Source organism: Sinohyriopsis cumingii, chromosome 10, assembly GCF_028554795.1.
Source record: "Sinohyriopsis cumingii isolate HCF-2022 chromosome 10, ASM2855479v2, whole genome shotgun sequence".
NCBI lineage: Eukaryota > Metazoa > Mollusca > Bivalvia > Unionida > Unionidae > Sinohyriopsis > Sinohyriopsis cumingii.
The window spans coordinates 60,805,347-60,824,983 of record NC_142970.1 but is presented as its reverse complement, the minus strand read 5'-3'; the positions used below and the strand labels follow the sequence as shown (position 1 = coordinate 60,824,983).

Below are 19,637 nucleotides of genomic sequence, written 5' to 3'. Positions count from 1 at the left end.
GTAAAAGTCATTATTTCCTTCATTTTAACGTTCGCAGACTTCATGATGTACGTGTTTATCAGGCATAATATACTACCAGCTTGCTGTATGGTGCATATTAATGCAGTGATATTTTCTAATAGCCGCTCGTGGATTATCATCTTATTTAACTCGTTTCTCTTAACTTTGTATGCAATATTATGTGTATATTATGTGCATATCACTCAATTTGTATATTCCATATCACTCAATGTGTATACTCCATATCACTCAATGTGTATATTCTATATCACTAAATGTGTATACTCCATATCACTCAATGTGTATATTCCATATCAGTCAATGTGTATACTCAATATCACTATCTATATTCCATATCACTCAATGTGTATACTCAATATCACTATGTATATTCCATATCACTCAATGTGTATATTCCATATCAATCAATGTGTATACTCCATATCACTCAATGTGTATATCCATATCAATCAATGTGTATACTCAATATCACTATGTATATTCCATATCATTCAATGTGTATATTCCATATCAATCAATGTGTATACTCCATGTCACTCAATATTATATACATAGTTGTTGTACCTGAGCCACGGAGTCTCTTGCATGGTGACCTCCACTGTTTTGTACGGGAAATATAACAGTCTGTCGATGATGTGGATGACGCCGTTTGTGCAACGCATATTGCCAGTGATTAATCGCCCCATTACATTGTTGTTGGAAACGAACACTTTAATTGAGAGAACACGAGTGATTAATTACATAAGAATAATAAAGCTGGGAGAGCAAGTAACTTTATCTATGCCATCTGACACTGAACAAAGCTGGGAGTGCAAGCAATTTAACTATGTCATCTGACATTGAACAAAGCTGGGACAGCAATTAATTTAACTATGCCATCTAATACTGAACAAAACTGGGAGTGCAAGTAATTTAATTATGCCATTTGACACTGAACAAAGCTGGGAGTGCAAGTAACTTTAACTATGCCATCTGACACTGAACAAAGCTGAGACAGCAAGCAATTTAACTATGCCATTTGACACTGAACAAAGCTGGGAGTGTAAGTAACTTTAACTATGCCATCTGACACTGAACAAAGCTGGGAGTGCAAGTAACTTTAACTATGCCATCTGACAAAGCTAGGAATGAAAGTAATTTAACTATGCCGACTGACACTGAACAGAGCTGAGACAGCAAGTAATTTTAACTATGCTACTTGAAATAGAACACAAATGTAAGCTTAAGTCTGGGTAAAAATAAAAGAAGTAAAATAGTGTGTAAATACGTCTAAAGGTAAAAATGTAAACATAATGAAGATAACTTTCTACATATGTCTATTTAAACTGCCCGGCAAATACTTTAACTCGCGTTCAGTCACGTGATATTAACATGCGTAGCTTCAACTAATACCGAAATATTATATTCATTTCTGTGCAGTTGCCGTACATTATCATGACAACAAATGTACTAACGTTCTCGACATTGTCCTATCATAAAACCTTGATGACGATAAATGTAATTACCTCCTCCACTCTGCTTTACCACGTAAACCGTGCCAGTCAATGCTTGCATTGATTCAAAAGCTGTAAATTCATCCATCAACTTGCCAGAGCCACTGACGATGTGACCTTTGAGAATCTGAAATAAATTGTTTTTACAATAGCATGCTTGATTGTTTCAGTATCCATACGGTAATTATCTGTATGTACATCATGTTTTCATTTGTAATACCGCATATTCTTGTCAATATATATATATATATATTCTTATCAATGTCTGATATTGTGCAAATATATGCACATTAATCTTCTGTACTACGTGCATTCTATTTCTGATAATGTTTGATATTGTCTATATATTTGGACAGTAATCTTGTATACAATATGCAATCAGTTTTTAATATTACGTAATCTTGTTAATGACAAATCCTGCTTTATGTGCAAACCGAAAACTATTTTCCTCTACTGAACGAATAACTTTCAATTTAAATGGCCGTTCTGTTCTTCGTTAGTAATTTTTTAACTACTAAAGTGATGCCGTCTAACTTCTTGCCTAATTTGATGCCTTTTTGTAGAAGATGACAATTTCTTTAACAAACGAACGGTTTTATTTTATTTGTTTTACCGTTACCAAAGAAATGATAATTTTCAAAACCAAACAGCTATAACGTCCATAGGAAATACTTCTATTCCAAAATTTTAGTAATGTATTTCTACAAGTAGTTTTAAAAACATATACAGACAATCTACTGCTATATTATTTCTTAGAATATGTTCACATTAATAACTGATCTTCCATTCGACTAATGATATCCCGAACATGACATATTGTAGCGCGAATTCCTGTTATGTATTGTTCAATGCACAATACAAATGTATTATTCAGTGAACATGTGTTATTCAATGTATAATACACATGTATTATTCAATGTACAATACACATGTATTATTCAATGAACATGTATTATTCAATGTACAATACACATGTATTATTCAATGTACATGTATTATTCAATGTACAATACACATGTATTATTCAATGTACAATACACATGTATTATTCAATGTACAATACACATGTATTATTCAATGTACAATACACATGTATTATTCAATGTACAATACACATGTATTATTCAATGTACAATACACATGTATTATTCAATGAACATGTGTTATTCAATGTACAATACACATGTATTATTCAATGTACAATACACATGTATTATTCAATGAACATGTGTTATTCAATGTACAATACACATGTGTTATTCAATGTACAATACACATGTATTATTCAATGTACATGTATTATTCAATGTACAATACACATGTATTATTCAATACACAATATTGCAATACTTGATTTAGTATGCATTTCATATTCAATACTCTAGAAATTTTTGTGGCAATTCCTATAAAAGAAATGAAAGACAATATCTCTATCAATAAATATTATGACAGGGGTAAATAAAAACATTTGGGAGATTGTGTCTATCTTATAGGACCGAAAAATACGTTGCTTGGCTTGAAGACCGGGTAAGAAAGATGAGGTTTGAGGTCTTTGTTGCATGTCGATGTATCATATATGATAAGATTAGAACAGATAAGATTTAGTTAGCATCAATTAAAACATATTATTCTACCATGACACCTATGTATGTATGTATGTATGTATGCATGTATGTATGTATGTATGTATGTATGTATGTATGTATGTATGTATGTATGGATGGATGGATGGATGGATGGATGGATGGATGGATGGATGGAAGGATGGATGGATAGATGGATGTATGTATGGATGGATGGATGTATGTATGTATAGATGGATGGATGGATGGATGAACGTATGTATGTATGTATGTATGTATGTATGTATGTATGTATGTATGTATGTAATGGAGATTGAATTTACTAATTTGCCTATAACATACTTTATGCAAACAATTATTATGCACTACATACTATTACTCAGTCAGGAAATAAAATATTGCATTGTCTATGATCAGTACATTTAATATGTACATTCGCTGCACGTGCAGCGCACTCACTGTGATAAGTAAGGATACATTTTTTATCAGTACATCAGCGCTTTCTGTGGTCAAGTCTGTGAAGGCTTCGTTACTTGGAACGAAGAATGTAATATCCGGCCCCGCTGACTTTAAAATCTCTAATACCTCTGGTAAGCTATTCAAAAGACTGGATGTAATGCTGGAATCAAATGATATTGGATTTATTAATGAAATCAATATATAATATATAATTATATTATTCAGGTATATTCGTTAAATAGCTAACCGCCAACCTTCATTAATTACATAAACAGCATATGAGCTCAAACTTCAGTTCTATCCTGCTGGTAATATTCTATGAAAAGATTCTAAAACTTCAGTTCTTTACTGCTGGTAATGTTCTATGAAATGATGCTAAGTTCTAATATAACAATGCAGTACATTAATTTAGCTGTAATGTTCTAACAATGCTGACACACACAAAAAAAATACACAAAATGGAAATGCCATGTTTCATACTGAAGTTCTATTATTTTGGCTATTTCGTCCACAATGTTTCGTACCTGAGTTCTGTTCTTTGTGCTATTTCATCCACAATGTTCCTGGTGGGTACATGAAGCAGGTTATCCACAATGTGTAATACACCGTTTGAACACCAGATGTCTCTGACTATAACATTAGCTTCGATGAATGTGCCTGTGACAACCAAACCTAAAGAAAACACGATAGGCAAAAAATACAATAGCATTTGAATGAATTTATTACATAATACCTGAGAGAAATATTCTACTGGCTGAGATGACTTACTGTGATTTGGGATATCTCATCATATTGTACTGCCGGGATTAATTAACTTCGATGTGAATTTATTACGTAATACCTGAGAGAGATATTCTATTGGCTGAGATGACTTGCTGTGATTCGGGATATCTCATCATATTGTACTGCCGGGATGTAATTAACTTCGATGTGAATTTATTACGTAATACCTGAGAGATATTCTACTGGCTGAGATGACTTACTGTGATTTGGGATATCTCATCATATTATAATGCCGAGATGTAATCAACTTCGATGTGAATTTATTACGTAATACCTGAGAGAGATATTCTATTGGCTGTGATGACACTGTGATTTGGGATATCTCATCATATTATAATGCAAGGGATGTAATTAACCTCGATGTGAATTTATTATGTAATACCTGAGAGATATTCTATTGGCTGCGATGACTTATTGTGATTTGTGATATCTCATCATATTGTACTGCCGGAATGTAATTAACTTCGATGTGACGTGTTGACAAACGTTTTTGAGTGTCGCGACACTAAAATGACATTTTTCTTATTCTGGAGTTACAAAAAATATAAATATACATAAAAATTGTTTATTCGTGTATTTAATGGACATCAGTTGCTCTTACTTGACATTACATAAAATGATGTGCGTCTGTTGGCTATATATTGTAGTTTATTAATCTTAAAAGAAATGTATATTCTCGGCATCTTTTACACTTTCTTAGCATTACACGTAATACTGTATATTATCGGCATCATTTAAACTAAACGACATACTGTACACGTGTGGCCATTATTCACATTTTTAAGTCTTACACGTAACACTGTATATTTTCGGCATCATTTAAACTAAACGACATACTGTACATGTTTGGCCATTATTCACATTTTTTAGTCTTACACGTAATAATGTATATTTTCGGCATCATTTACGTTATCTTAATATTCCATAAAGGAATGTGTATGTGTTGGCCATCAGTTAAAATTACTTACTCTTTCATAAAATAATGCGTACTTTGGGCATCAATTACATTTGCTTATTTTACATAAAATAGTGTGTATTACACATTCTGTCATTTACATTTAATTTGTATTGTTTATTAGTTTTCCTTAATGATTAGATATTATATGCATATGTATTTTGTACTTCATTCACCTTGTCCAAAATCAAGTACTTGCTGTACCTGACCAGTGACATTTATTTTGTAAACAATATAATAAATAGCTAATATTTCTCTAAAACTAAAACAATATACCTTTAGATCATTATATCTGGAGGCAAACATGTTTCTTTGATTCTGAGTCTAAGACATCGGTATTTTACTTGGAAATTCCTAATCTTGTTGACAACTATGAATGTTTTAGAGAGAAGGTCGCCTTACATAATGACCCTATTATGGTGTCTTAACCTTTTATATAACATGGTTTACGTTGAAACATACTTATTCGTGCCTTAAGACCTGAAGCAGAATCAGTCTTATTGATGTGTTCAGTTATAAATATGGGTGGGATTATTTATTTAAATTATTATTCACTGGAATTACAGTATGCTGAATACTATTCTTGGACTGCTATATTAATTCTGAATTATACTGAATTCAGACAAGGATATTTTGGATCATATTATTATGACACATCAAAAGACTGTTAGCACATTGACACAATCCAGGTCATTAGCACATTAGCACGTTCGAGACTACAGGCATATAAATACATTCAGTATTGGAATATTAATGGAATACCATTGGAATTTTATTGGAACTTAATATATATGGACTTGTGATCCAAAATTTAGGATTGTGTATGATTTAATTCACAATTCTGTACATTCTTTATACAATTTCATTTTATACTCACGGAAATAAATTATTTGTTGAATTTTACAAAATTAAGTTGGCTTTTGCTCATTTCTGTTACTTAGTTTAAGATCACAGAGTCGTACCATTTACTTAATTTTACATAAAAATCTATGTATTTGTTGGTCATCAACAGTAGTTAAGGGAATCAATAAAGGATTGTATTTGTTGGTCATCAATAGTACCTAAGGGAATCGATAAAGGGATGTATTTGTTGGTCATTAATAGTAGTTAAGGGAATCGATAAAGGGATGTATTTGTTGGTCATCAGTAGTACCTAAGGGAATCGATAAAGGGATGTATTTGTTGGTCATTAATAGTAGTTAAGGGAATCGATAAAGAGATGTATTTGTTGGTCATCAGTAGTACCTAAGGGAATCGATAAAGGGATGTATTTGTTGGTCATCAATAGTAGTTAAGGAAATCGATAAAGGGATGTATTTGTTGGTCATCAATAGTACCTAAAGGAATCGATAAAGGGATGTATTTGTTGGTCATTAATAGCAGTTAAGGGAATCGATAAAGGGATGTATTTGTTGGTCATCATTGGTAGTTAAAGAAATCGATAAAGGGATGTATTTGTTGGTCATCAATAGTAGTTAAGGAAATCGATAAAGGGATGTATTTGTTGGTCATCAATAGTACCTAAGGGAATCGATAAAGGGATGTATTTGTTGGTCATTAATAGTACCTAAGGGAATCGATAAAGGGATGTATTTGTTGGTCATTAATAGTAGTTAAGGGAATCGATAAAGGGATGTATTTGTTGGTCATCAGTAGTACCTAAGGGAATCGATAAAGGGATGTATTTGTTGGTCATTAATAGTAGTTAAGGGAATCGATAAAGAGATGTATTTGTTGGTCATCAATAGTACCTAAGGGAATCGATAAAGGGATGTATTTGTTGGTCATCAATAGTAGTTAAGGAAATCGATAAAGGGATGTATTTGTTGGTCATCAATAGTACCTAAGGGAATCGATAAAAGGATGTATTTGTTGGTCATTAATAGTAGTTAAGGGAATCGATAAAGGGATGTATTTGTTGGTCATCATTGGTAGTTAAAGAAATCGATGAAGGGATGTATTTGTTGGTCATCAATAGTAGTTAAGGAAATCGATAAAGGGATGTATTTGTTGGTCATCAATAGTACCTAAGGGAATCGATAAAGGGATGTATTTGTTGGTCATTAATAGTAGTTAAGGGAATCGATAAAGGGATGTATTTGTTGGTCATCATTGGTACTTAAGGGAATCGATAAAGGGATGTATTTGTTGGTCATCAATAGTACCTAAGGGAATCGATAAAGGGATGTATTTGTTGGTCATTAATAGTACCTAAGGGAATCGATAAAGGGATGTATTTGTTGGTCATTAATAGTAGTTAAGGGAATCGATAAAGGGATGTATTTGTTGGTCATCAGTAGTAACTAAGGGAATCGATAAAGGGATGTATTTGTTGGTCATTAATAGTAGTTAAGGGAATCGATAAAGGGATGTATTTGTTGGTCATCAGTAGTACCTAAGGGAATCGATAAAGGGATGTATTTGTTGGTCATCAGTAGTACCTAAGGGAATCGATAATGGGTTCACTATTCTCCATACATCATGGCTTGTTGCGTCATTAAATTTGTGGTTTGTATATCTAAGAAATTCACAAAAATTGGTAACATAGAACCAATAGTTTCGCAGTATATCTTTGTATCACGTTGCATATGTATACCTCTGATATGTATGATAGCAAGAACGTTTATTGTCGCCATATGGGGCACTGAGATCGATGATGGCATGCATGAGTTATGCCATTGATCAGGACACTGTCATGGAAGATGGCGTGCATGCTTAATTACACTGTGATGGTAACATAAATGGATGATAAACTGCATGCTTGATGTTACTATATAGATTAGTATTATTGAAGAAAGTTTGTATGCCATGGTATAGACACTGATATGGACGAACACACTGATCCTACGTTTAACGCCGCGGCATACATACTAACATGGTTAATCGCACTGATGCTATGAGTAATGCCACATCATATACACTGATATAGATGATCGCTTTGATGCTATCGTTAACGACACTGCATATAAAATAATATGGATAATTGCATCAATGATATGATTAATGGATAAGACTATGGGTGCTGTAGTCAGTGCACACTGACATGGATGATCGCATTGCTCATATGATTAATCTCAAAGCAAAGACACTGACATGGATGATCGCACTGATCACATGTTTAATCTCAAAGCATAGACACTGACATGGAGGATCGCACGATGCTGTTATTAATGACTTTACATATACACTGATATGGTTGATTGCATTTATGATATGGATAATGACACAGCATGGACACAAATGGATGATCGCATTGATGCAATGATTAATGACACTGCATATACATTGATATGGATGATCGCATTGGTACTATTATTATTGTCACATCATAGACACTGATATGGGGGCCCCGAGTGGCCGAGTGGTCTAAAGCTCTCTCCGTTACGGATCACTACCATCTCATCTCTGTCTGCGTGGATTCGAGTCTCAGATTCAGCCAATGTGGGTATGTGAGAAAGCTTGCCAGTTGCTTCTCGTGGGTCGGTGATTATTTCCGGGGTTTTCCAGGGTTCTTCCTCCACCAATAATACTGGCCGCCATGCATAGCCTATCGTGTGCTGAAAAATGGCGTTAAACCACATAACAACAACAACAACAAGACACTGATATGGATGATATCACTGTGGCTGTGATCAATGTCTCAGCATATAAACAGACACAGATGATAGCACTGATGCAGTGATTAACGACACGGCATAAACACCGATATGGATGATCGCATTGGTACTAGCATTATTGTCACATCATGGACACTGATATTGATGATATCACTGTTGCTGTAATCAAAGTCTCGGCATAGACATTGAGGCAGATGCTAGCAATGATGCAATGATTAACGACACTACATAAACATTGATATGATGTGAGCACTGATAATATGACCAATGCCATGTCATATTCACTGATATAAATAAGAGCATTGATGCTATTATTAACGAAACATCACAGACACAGTCATGGACTAGCATATTGATGCTATCATTAATTCCACATCATATACACTGTCAAGGACTAGCGTATTGATGCTATCATCAATTCCACAGCATATACACTGTCAAGGACTAGCGTATTGGTGCTATCATCAATTCCACAGCATAGACACTGTCATGGACTAGCATATTGATGCTAACATTATTTCCACCGCATAGACACTGTCATGTACTAGCGTATTGATGCTATTGATGCTATCATTAATCACACAGCATTGACACTGTCATGGACTAGCATATTGATGCTATCATTAATTCCACAGCATATACACTGTCATGGACTAGCATATTGATGCTATCATTAATTCCACAGCATAGACACTGTCATGGACTAGCATATTGATGCTATCATTATTTCCACCGCATAGACACTGTCGTGTACTAGTGTATTGATGCTATCATTAATTCCACAGCATATACACTGTCACGGACTAGCATATTGATGGTAATGCCACACCTGTTACACTGATATGGCTTATAGTATGCATGTCATGACTAACTACACTGCATAGATTCTGATAAGGATGATAGCATTAACGCTATGATTAAGGACACTGCATATACACTGATATGGATGATCGTACTGTTGATATGATTAATGACTGCATATACACTGATGTGGATGATCGTACTGTTGATATGATTAACGACACTGCATATACATTAATATGGACGTAAGCATTGATGCTATGATTATTAACACTGCATATACACTAATATGGATGATGGCATTGATGCTATGATTAATAGGAGAGCATATACACTGATATGGAAGATCGCTATGAAGTCATGATTAATGTCACAGCATAGACACTGATATGGATGATCGCTATGAAGTCATGATTAATGTCACAGCATAGACACTGATATGAATGGTTGCTATGAAATCACGATTAATGTCACAGCATAGACACTGATATGACGTGGATGATAGCATTGATGCTGTGATTAATGACACTGCATATACACTGATATGAATGATCGTAACTATGTTATGCTTGACGAAACTGCAGAGATACTGATATGTATGATTGCATCGGTGTTATGATTAACGCCACTGCATATACACTGATATGAATGATCGTAACTATGTTATGTTTGACGAAACTGCAGAGATACTGATATGGACGATTGCATCGGTGTTATGATTAACGCCACTGCATATACACTGATATGGATGATCGTTTTTATGTTATGATTAACGCCACTGTATATACACTGATATGGATGATCGTTTTGATGTTATGATTAACGCCACTGCATATACACTGATATGGATGATCGTTTTGATGTCATGATTAACGCCACTGCATATACACTGATTTGGATGATCGTTTTGATGTTATGATTAACGCGACTGCATATACATTGATATTGATATGAGCCTGCATGCGTCATTCCAGTGTTATGAACGATAGCACTGCATGATAATGCTACTGTTGTGTTTATTAAGACTGTATTTTCTTTACCTGTTTCTGTCTTGGTGATGTTGAGCTTCTGTCCACTATATGTTCCTACTTCAATTGAACCATAGATGAGAGAGGTCCCAAGTTTCACATTTTTCGCAATTGCTCCGCGGACAGCCTGTGCAATTCAAATTAATATAATGCTCAACTTGATCTTGTCGTATATATATATATATATATATATATATATATATATATATATATATATATATATATATATATATATATATATATATATATATATATATATATATATATATATATATATATATATATATATATGTGTGTGTGTGTGTGTGTGTGTGTGTGTGTGTGTGTGTCAAAATACTTATGACGCCTAATCAGAAAGTAAAGGTAAAACGTAGAAATAATTAATGTCAAAAGATTTTCAGATCCAACATTGGTACATACATCAGTTAGCACATACAGCCCCTTAAAAGTATCCATCTAGATAAAACGTTATTAAATTCAAAACGAGGTTTTTATTCCCTGTCACATGTTTTGTAATACAGTATGAGATAGAGAAGATGTAACGTTCAAGTCGTAACGGCCACAAACTTGCAGACGTATCTTAAATTGGTGTTTCAGTACAAAAAGCCTCTTCAAAAAAAGCATCCTTCTTTCTAGCTGACATCTCATAATTCCGTTTCCTTCCCTGTCATTCGTTCCCTAATATTGAATATGTCATATCTAATTATGCAGATCTTCGTCTTAGTGAAAGAGAAGAGAGAAGAGGTAATTCCGATGATACATACATCAAAGATTCTATTACTATTCATTTCCAGATTCTTTAACGTGTCGGGTGCTATCATAGACAGGGCAGTATCCGCAGTAAGAAAGACTGTAATTGGACTGAATGGTTCATAGGTCAGTATACGCTGGATATCCGGGTACTGGCTGATAAACTCCTTCATCTTGCTAAAATATTAACAAAGTTGTTATGGTGACCAGATTCGTATTAAAAACATCAAAAGGTCAAGTTTCTAGGTCATATAAAGACCAATGTCAAGGACAAAGCGCACATAAAGACACACCTACTTCTACCATAGAAACAGACTTAAAGACTTAATACTATTTACTTCCTTAATTAATGTTAGCTTGTTTTTGTTTTGTAATTTGGTCGTGCTTTTGTAATCGTGTCGTTGTACATGTTTGCATGTGTTATATGATATTTTAAAACTCTCGGAGCTTCTAATGATTAGGCGATGTACAAAGTCCACATTGTTATTATCAGTAGTAGTAGTAGTGTCGAGAACCAAAACAATTAGAGAACGATATTATTGACCAAAGGGCATATAAAGACCAATGTCAGTAACCAAAAGCACATAAAAACTAATGTCGTCTGACCAAGGTCTTATATATAGACCGATGTCAATGACCAAATGACATACAAAGACCAATGTCATTGACCGAGGGCATATATATATATATAGACCGATGTCAATGACCAAAGGACATATAAAGACCAATGTCAGTGACCAAGGACATATATACAGAACTATGTCAATGACCAAAGAACAAATGGAAGTTAGCATACTTTATTATTTCATCCTTTGTTGCAAATAACAGCACCTATTACACTAATGTCTTGCACCTATTACACTAATGTCTTGCACCTATTACACTAATGACTTGCACCTATTACACTAATGTCTTGCACCTATTACACTAATGTCTTGCACCTATTACACTAATGACTTGCACCTATTACACTAATGTCTTGCACCTATTACACTAATGTCTTGCACCTATTACACTAATGTCTTGCACCTATAACATTAATTTCTTGCAGAGCCTAACTAGTACTTTGGCATGATAAACGGCTATTGAGGAATAACTACGATAATAATACGTACCTGAGCATACCTAATCCCTGTACGGCCTGCCAGACAGTAAAGTTACTTACGAATAAGACATTGCTTATTACGTGAATTACTCCATTTGTACACCCAATATTGTGTATAAGGATCTGAGCCCGTACACCACCGCCTTCAATGTAAATATCTGCAAAAAAATAAATAAAAAAATGTACACTTTGTTTCAGAGGGAGCCAAAATGTTCTACAGCACCAATATCTTGTAGTCTTTGTTACGAAGCCAATTTTCTGCGAATAATATGACAGACTAATACCGAGGCCTGTTCTTTTTAATTAACAAACGAGACCATTATCTCAAGCTAAATTATTGTACTACTCATATTACTGCGCACATTTAGTTAAATACACTTCAAAATCTCTCTGTCTCTCCATCTCTCGATCTCTTGAAGCATTGAAGTCCATATAGTTGTTCGGATTGTACCATGTCAAACTCGAGCACTGTTCACTGTTTTATGTAACTTTTTGACCCTCCAAAGGAAATCATATGAAATATTTAAACAGTCTTTTTAGCTCTTTTTTGCAATGGAAAAGTGACGAAATTAAAAGGACCAGTCTAATCAATGCATTACAAAATGGAGGACTGAAGATGCCGCACAGTCAGTGTGTTTGTTATCACGAGGAATACATTTAATTGATCCACTCAAACACTTAACATAGAGACTAACTCTTATAAACATATTAAAAGAATTTGGAGCGGATAATATTTTGTTTTATTCTTTTAAAGCAAGGACTCCAAAACTTTTCATAGAGATTTAAAACGTTTTTGGAAAGAAATGTTTTCGAATTGTCGGAATCGGAAGATTATCCCACCACAACTCTTGAACAATTGTTTTCAATACCACTCTGAAATAACGAAATATATAAAGATAAATGAAAATACACTCTTTCTGAACACATGATGAGAAAAGTGTTTATCCTTTATTAATGATATAATTCAGGAAAACGGCATGTTCCTTGTATAAAACGAATTGATAAAAATTGATTACCAATGGCACCTTTGCAGAATTCCATAGAGTTTGTGACACAAAACCAGGAACATAAAAAACACTATTGCAAATACTATAAAATTAAAATCTCCGATACATGAAAATATGCATTGCATCAGGAAGCAGATCAGCATTTCAAATTCATTTTATACATTATATATGAAATTGTCATGAAATTCAAATGGAAACTAAATGGAAATCTGTTTTAAATCAGAATCACTCATATCAAGATTGGTAATCAATATTTCTTCCCTTCCCCTCTGTACTACTGAGAATACAGGACATCAGATTCTTCAATATGAAGTTCGCAAAAATAATTCGCTCATCTAATAGAAGATTGCTTAAAATAGAAATCTCTGTATCATCACCGCATGAATTCGTAACGAAACTTAAGAGATTCTGCTTCATTTAGCTCTGAGACGTCACTTTGTGATACATTTTGGGCTGGGTCTTTGAGACGTCACTTTGTGATACATTTTGGGCTGGGTCTTTGAGACGTCACTTTGTGATACATTTTGGGCTGGGTCTTTGAGACGTCACATTGTGATACATTTTGGGCTGGGTCTTTGAGACGTAACTTTGTGATACATTTTAAGCTGGGTGTTTGAGACGTCACTTTGTGATACATTTTGGGCTTGGGTCTTAGAGATGTCACTTTGTGATACCTTTTGGGATGGGTCTTTGAGACGTCACTTTGTGATACATTTTGGGCTGGGTCTTTGAGACGTCACTTTGTGATACATTTTGGGCTGGATCTTTGAGACGTCACTTTGTGATACATTTTGGGCTGGGTGTTTGAGACGTCACTTTGTGATACATTTTGGGATGGGTCTTTGAGACGTCACTTTGTGATACGTTTTGGGCTTGGGTCTTAGAGATGTCACTTTATGATACATTTTGGGATGGGTCTTCGAGACGTCACTTTGTGATACATTTTGGGCTGGGTCTTTGAGACGTCACTTTGTGATACATTTTGGGCTGGGTCTTTGAGACGTCACTTTGTGATACATTTTGGGCTGGGGCTTTGAGACGTCACTTTGTGATACATTTTGGGCTGGGGCTTTGAGACGTCACTTTGTGATACATTTTGGGCTGGGGCTTTGAGACGTCACTTTGTGATACATTTTGGGCTGGGACTTTGAGACGTAACTTTGTGATACATTTTGGGCTGGGTCTTTGAGACGTAACTTTGTGATACATTTTGGGCTGGGTCTTTGAGACGTCACTTTATAATACATTTGGGCTGGGTCTTTCAGACGTCACTTTGTGATACATTTTGGGCTGGGTCTTTGAGACGTCCCTTTGTGATACATTTTGGGCTGGGTCTTTGAGACGTCACTTTGTGATACATTTTGGGCTGGGTCTTTGAGACGTCACTTTGTGATACATTTTGGGCTGGGTCTTTGAGACGTCACTTTGTGATACATTTTGGGCTGGGTCTTTGAGACGTCACTTTGTGATACATTTTGGGCTGGGGCTTTGAGACGTCACTTTGTGATACATTTTGGGCTGGGACTTTGAGACGTCACTTTGTGATACATTTTGGGCTGGGTCTTTGAGACGTCACTTTGTGATACATTTTGGGCTGGGTCTTTGAGACGTAACTTTGTGATACATTTTGGGCTGGGTCTTTGAGACGTCACTTTATAATACATTTTGGGCTGGGTCTTTCAGACGTCACTTTGTGATACATTTTGGGCTGGGTCTTTGAGACGTTACATTGTGATACATTTTGGGCTGGGTCTTTGAGACGTCACTTTGTGATACATTTTGGGCTGGGTCTTAGAGACCAATGTCATATTTCATATAAAATACCATATTATCTTGAATGAAACATTCACAGAACTTTAGATTATTTATACATGATTGATTCTGTATAATTAGAAATTGGATTTTGTGGCTTGCATGGAACGAGTCAAATTGTATAAACATATTGAATTATAGTGCAAATGCTTATACATGTCAACAAGGGCAAAAACTAATAAGAGGACGGTGCGAAAAGATTAAAATTGCACTCACAGCTATTCAATAATTTGTTATATCACAAACAAATAGGCATGGATGAAGTTATTAATGTGTATATTTATTTATATATGTATACCTTATAAAGATGAGGAAGATGTGTATGGATTTAAAAGGGATTTGATTAATCAAATAATGTTTTGAACAACATAAAAGCAAGACCACTCCAGTGACCTAATGGTTAGAGCGTCCGCCTCGGATGCAGAAGAACGCAGGTTCGAATCTCGGCCGAGCCATACCAAAGACATATAAATACTACAATCAGCTGCCTCGCTTGACGCTCAGCATTAAGAGGGTAGTGTTAGGACTGGTCGGCCTGGTGTCAGGATAATGAGACTGTGTGGGACATCATATACATGTCTGCGGCATGATGTCCCAGTGCTAGACATCACTATAAACTGCCACACTGCAAACATCGTAGCGATATGACTGAAAAATTGCTAAAGCTACGATAAAAATCCAAATCACACACACACACACACACACACACGCTTAAAAGCACAACGTATCTGACGAAGACATTATTTTGATAATTAAACAGCTTGCACGAATATGTGGTGTATATCTACAGTATTATATCCGTCGTTTACTTAATAACATTTTAAAAACAGTTTATTTTTTATAATCGTAGGTTTAAAGCTGAGATAATTCTTTTAACACAGTTGGTAAAGTCATTCATACTCAAGTTAGTACAATGCACCCAGTACTTTTGTCCAAGTAAAAATCATGTGATTTGACTTCAACATGTGAGTTCTTGGAAAGGCAGACTGACCCATTTTTTGACTGGCCAGTTATAAAGTATTTAACCTTGTTTACGAGCTTAAAAATGAGTAACCGACCCTCTTTCTGGTTTAGGAACTGCGTGTTAGTTTTAATATAACATATGTTTACTTGAGAATTGATTTTTCCAACAAGTAACATCAGTCTTGGAAGATCTTTATTTGTGTTCACTTGTGAGGATTTATTAATTCAATTATTCATTGGAATTACAAAGTGCTCGAACTTTCTCTTTGAATAGTATTTCAGAATTACAGTGAATTCATTTAAAGGCATTCTGTGTTATATTGTTATGATATGTTGGCACATCAGCACAATACATTGAACTTCATTCGAAATACCACTAAAGCTCATTTGGATTACTCGGTATGTTTGGACATGTGATTGAGCATTTGGGACTATTTAGGATTTCGTTACCATACTGTAACGTATTTTTTAATTTTTCACTTTCTCTTCTAAGGAAATAAATTATACTTTTAATTTCACAAATCTTGATGGTAAGACCAAAGAGTCATAACAATAACTAATTTGTTTCTTTTTTATGTCTATGAGATATGTATCGAACATGAACGATTCGTTAATTTACTCAATATGCAATGCTTGCAATATGCATTTGTCCCTTATATCAATGGCTAGGAACATATTTCGACGAAAAAGTATTTTTTTTATACCTTTGTATCGATGGCAAGGCACTCATTCGACGAAGTTTATTTCTTACACATGCAACTACTTTACGCATTACTTTGTCACATGATTGCATATTTTTAAATTTATTTAACGCCTTATACGACTCGATACAAAACATGATTGCATAGTATTTATTCTTGTTAGCTTCAGTCGCACATATGCATGCATAGCTCTTGGAGTGTTGTTAGGTCATCGGAGGGTGGTTTGGTAACTAAAACTTTATAGGACCATGACATTTTTCAAGTTATAATATTATAATTGAAGAAATGTTTGTTCTTCTTCACAGAGAAAACTACCTTGGACAAACCTTGACCATAGTCTATAGAATGGAGTTTAACTCCTTTATTTAAGTTGATACATATAACTGTGATAATGCATACAGTGAGATTTTAGATCCCTCCAACAGTGGTAAACATACTACATTTTGCACTTTCGTCATCATACACATGTTTAAGTTATCTCAGACGTCTTAGACATTTTCGAGCAGGTCAGAAGTAAGTGGAATTGACATAAATCCAATACCCAAAACACTTGCCTAAAAACAACGATAGATGGATTAGTTTTTATCCTCGTTCTATTTTCAGGTTTGCATTCGACCAAAAATTGAATGTATTTATTACCTTATATAATATAACAATTGTAATGTAATTATTACCTATTATAATACAACCAGTGTAATGTAATTATTACCTATTATAATACAAGTGTAATGTAATTATCACCTATTATAATACAAGTGTAATGTAATTATTACGTATTATAATACAAGTGTAATGTAATTACTACCAATGATAATACAACAAGTGTAATGCAATTATTACCTATTATAATACAACAAGTGTAATGTAATTATCACCTATTATAATACAACAAGTGTAATGTAATTATTACCTATTATAATACAAGTGTAATGTAATTATTATCTATTATAATACAAGTGTAATGTAATTATTATCTATCATAATACAACAAGTGTAATGTAATTATTACCTATTGTAACACAACAAGTGTAATGTAATTATTACCTATTATAATACAACAAGTGTAATATTACCTATTATAATACAAGTGTAATGTAATTATTACCTATTATAATACAAGTGTAATGTAATTATTACCTACTATAATACAAGTGTTATGTAATTATTACCTATTATAACACAACAGGTGTAATGTAATTATTACCTATCATATTACAAGTGTAATGTAAGTATTACCTATTATAATACAACAAGTCTAATGCAATTATTACCTATTATAATACAGCAAGTGTAATGCAATTATTACCTATTATAATACAACAATGTAATGTAATTATCACCTATTATAATACAACAAGTGTAATGTAATTATTACCTACTATAATACAACAAGTGTAATGTAATTATTACCTATTATAATACAAGTGTAATGTAATTATTATCTATCATAATACAAAAAGTGTAATGTAATTATTACCTATTATAATACAACAAGTGTAATGTAATTATTACCTATTATAATACAACAAGTGTAATATTACCTATTATAATACAAGTGTAATGTAATTATTACCTATTATAATACAAGTGTAATGTAATTATTACCTACTATAATACAAGTGTTATGTAATTATGACCTATTATAATACAACAGGTGTAATGTAATTATTACCTATCATATTACAAGTGTAATGTAAGTATTACCTATTATAATACAACAAGTCTAATGTAATTATTACCTATTATAATACAACAAGTGTAATGTAATTATCACCTATTATATTACAAGTGTAATATAATTATTACCGACTAAAATACAACTGTTATGTAATTGTCACCTATTATAATACAACAAGTGTAATGCAATTATTACCTATTATAATACAACAAGTGTAATATAATTCTTGCCTATTTTAATACAAGTGTAATGTAATTATTGCTTATTATAATACAACAAGTGTAATATATTTATTACCTATTATATTACAAGTGTAATGTAAGTATTACCTATTATAATATAACAAGTGTAATGTAATTATTACCTATTATAATACAAGTGTAATGTATTTATTACCTATTATAATACAAGTGTAATGTAAGTAATACCTATTATAATACAACAAGTGTAATGTACTTTTTACCTATTATAATACAACGAGTGGAATGTAATTATTACCTATTATAATACAAGTGTTATGTAATTATTACTTATTATAATAAACAAGTGTAATGTATTTATTACATATTATAATACAAGTGTAATGTAAGTATTACCTATTATAATACAACAAGTGTAATGTAATCTTTACCTAATATAATACAACGAGTGGAATGTAATTATTACCGATTATAATACAAGTGTAATGTAAGTATCACCTATTATAATACAACAAGTGTAATGTAACTATTACCTATTATAATAGAACAAGTGTAATGTAAGTATTACCTATTATAATACAAGTGTAATGTAATTATTACCTATTATAATACAAGTGTAATGTATTTATTACCTATTGTAATACAAGTGTAATGTATTTTTTACCTATTATAATACAAGTG

At 33.3% G+C, this 19,637-nt stretch overlaps 1 protein-coding gene across 3 annotated transcripts in view; it reads right to left on the bottom strand.

Moving 5' to 3' along the window:
• The window catches only part of LOC149790225 (uncharacterized), a 190,991-nt gene that overhangs the window by 13,276 nt on the left and 158,078 nt on the right, over nt 1-19,637 (bottom strand). For all 3 annotated transcript variants that reach the window (XM_089972247.1, XM_089972246.1, XM_089972248.1), the window contains 7 exons: nt 12,606-12,753; nt 11,505-11,667; nt 10,753-10,867; nt 4,081-4,228; nt 3,557-3,716; nt 1,527-1,641; nt 586-730 (listed from right to left, as the gene is read on the bottom strand). In XM_089972247.1, coding sequence (XP_089828373.1) covers nt 586-730; nt 1,527-1,641; nt 3,557-3,716; nt 4,081-4,228; nt 10,753-10,867; nt 11,505-11,667; nt 12,606-12,753 — 994 coding nt within the window. The remainder of the gene's footprint in view (nt 1-585; nt 731-1,526; nt 1,642-3,556; nt 3,717-4,080; nt 4,229-10,752; nt 10,868-11,504; nt 11,668-12,605; nt 12,754-19,637) is intronic.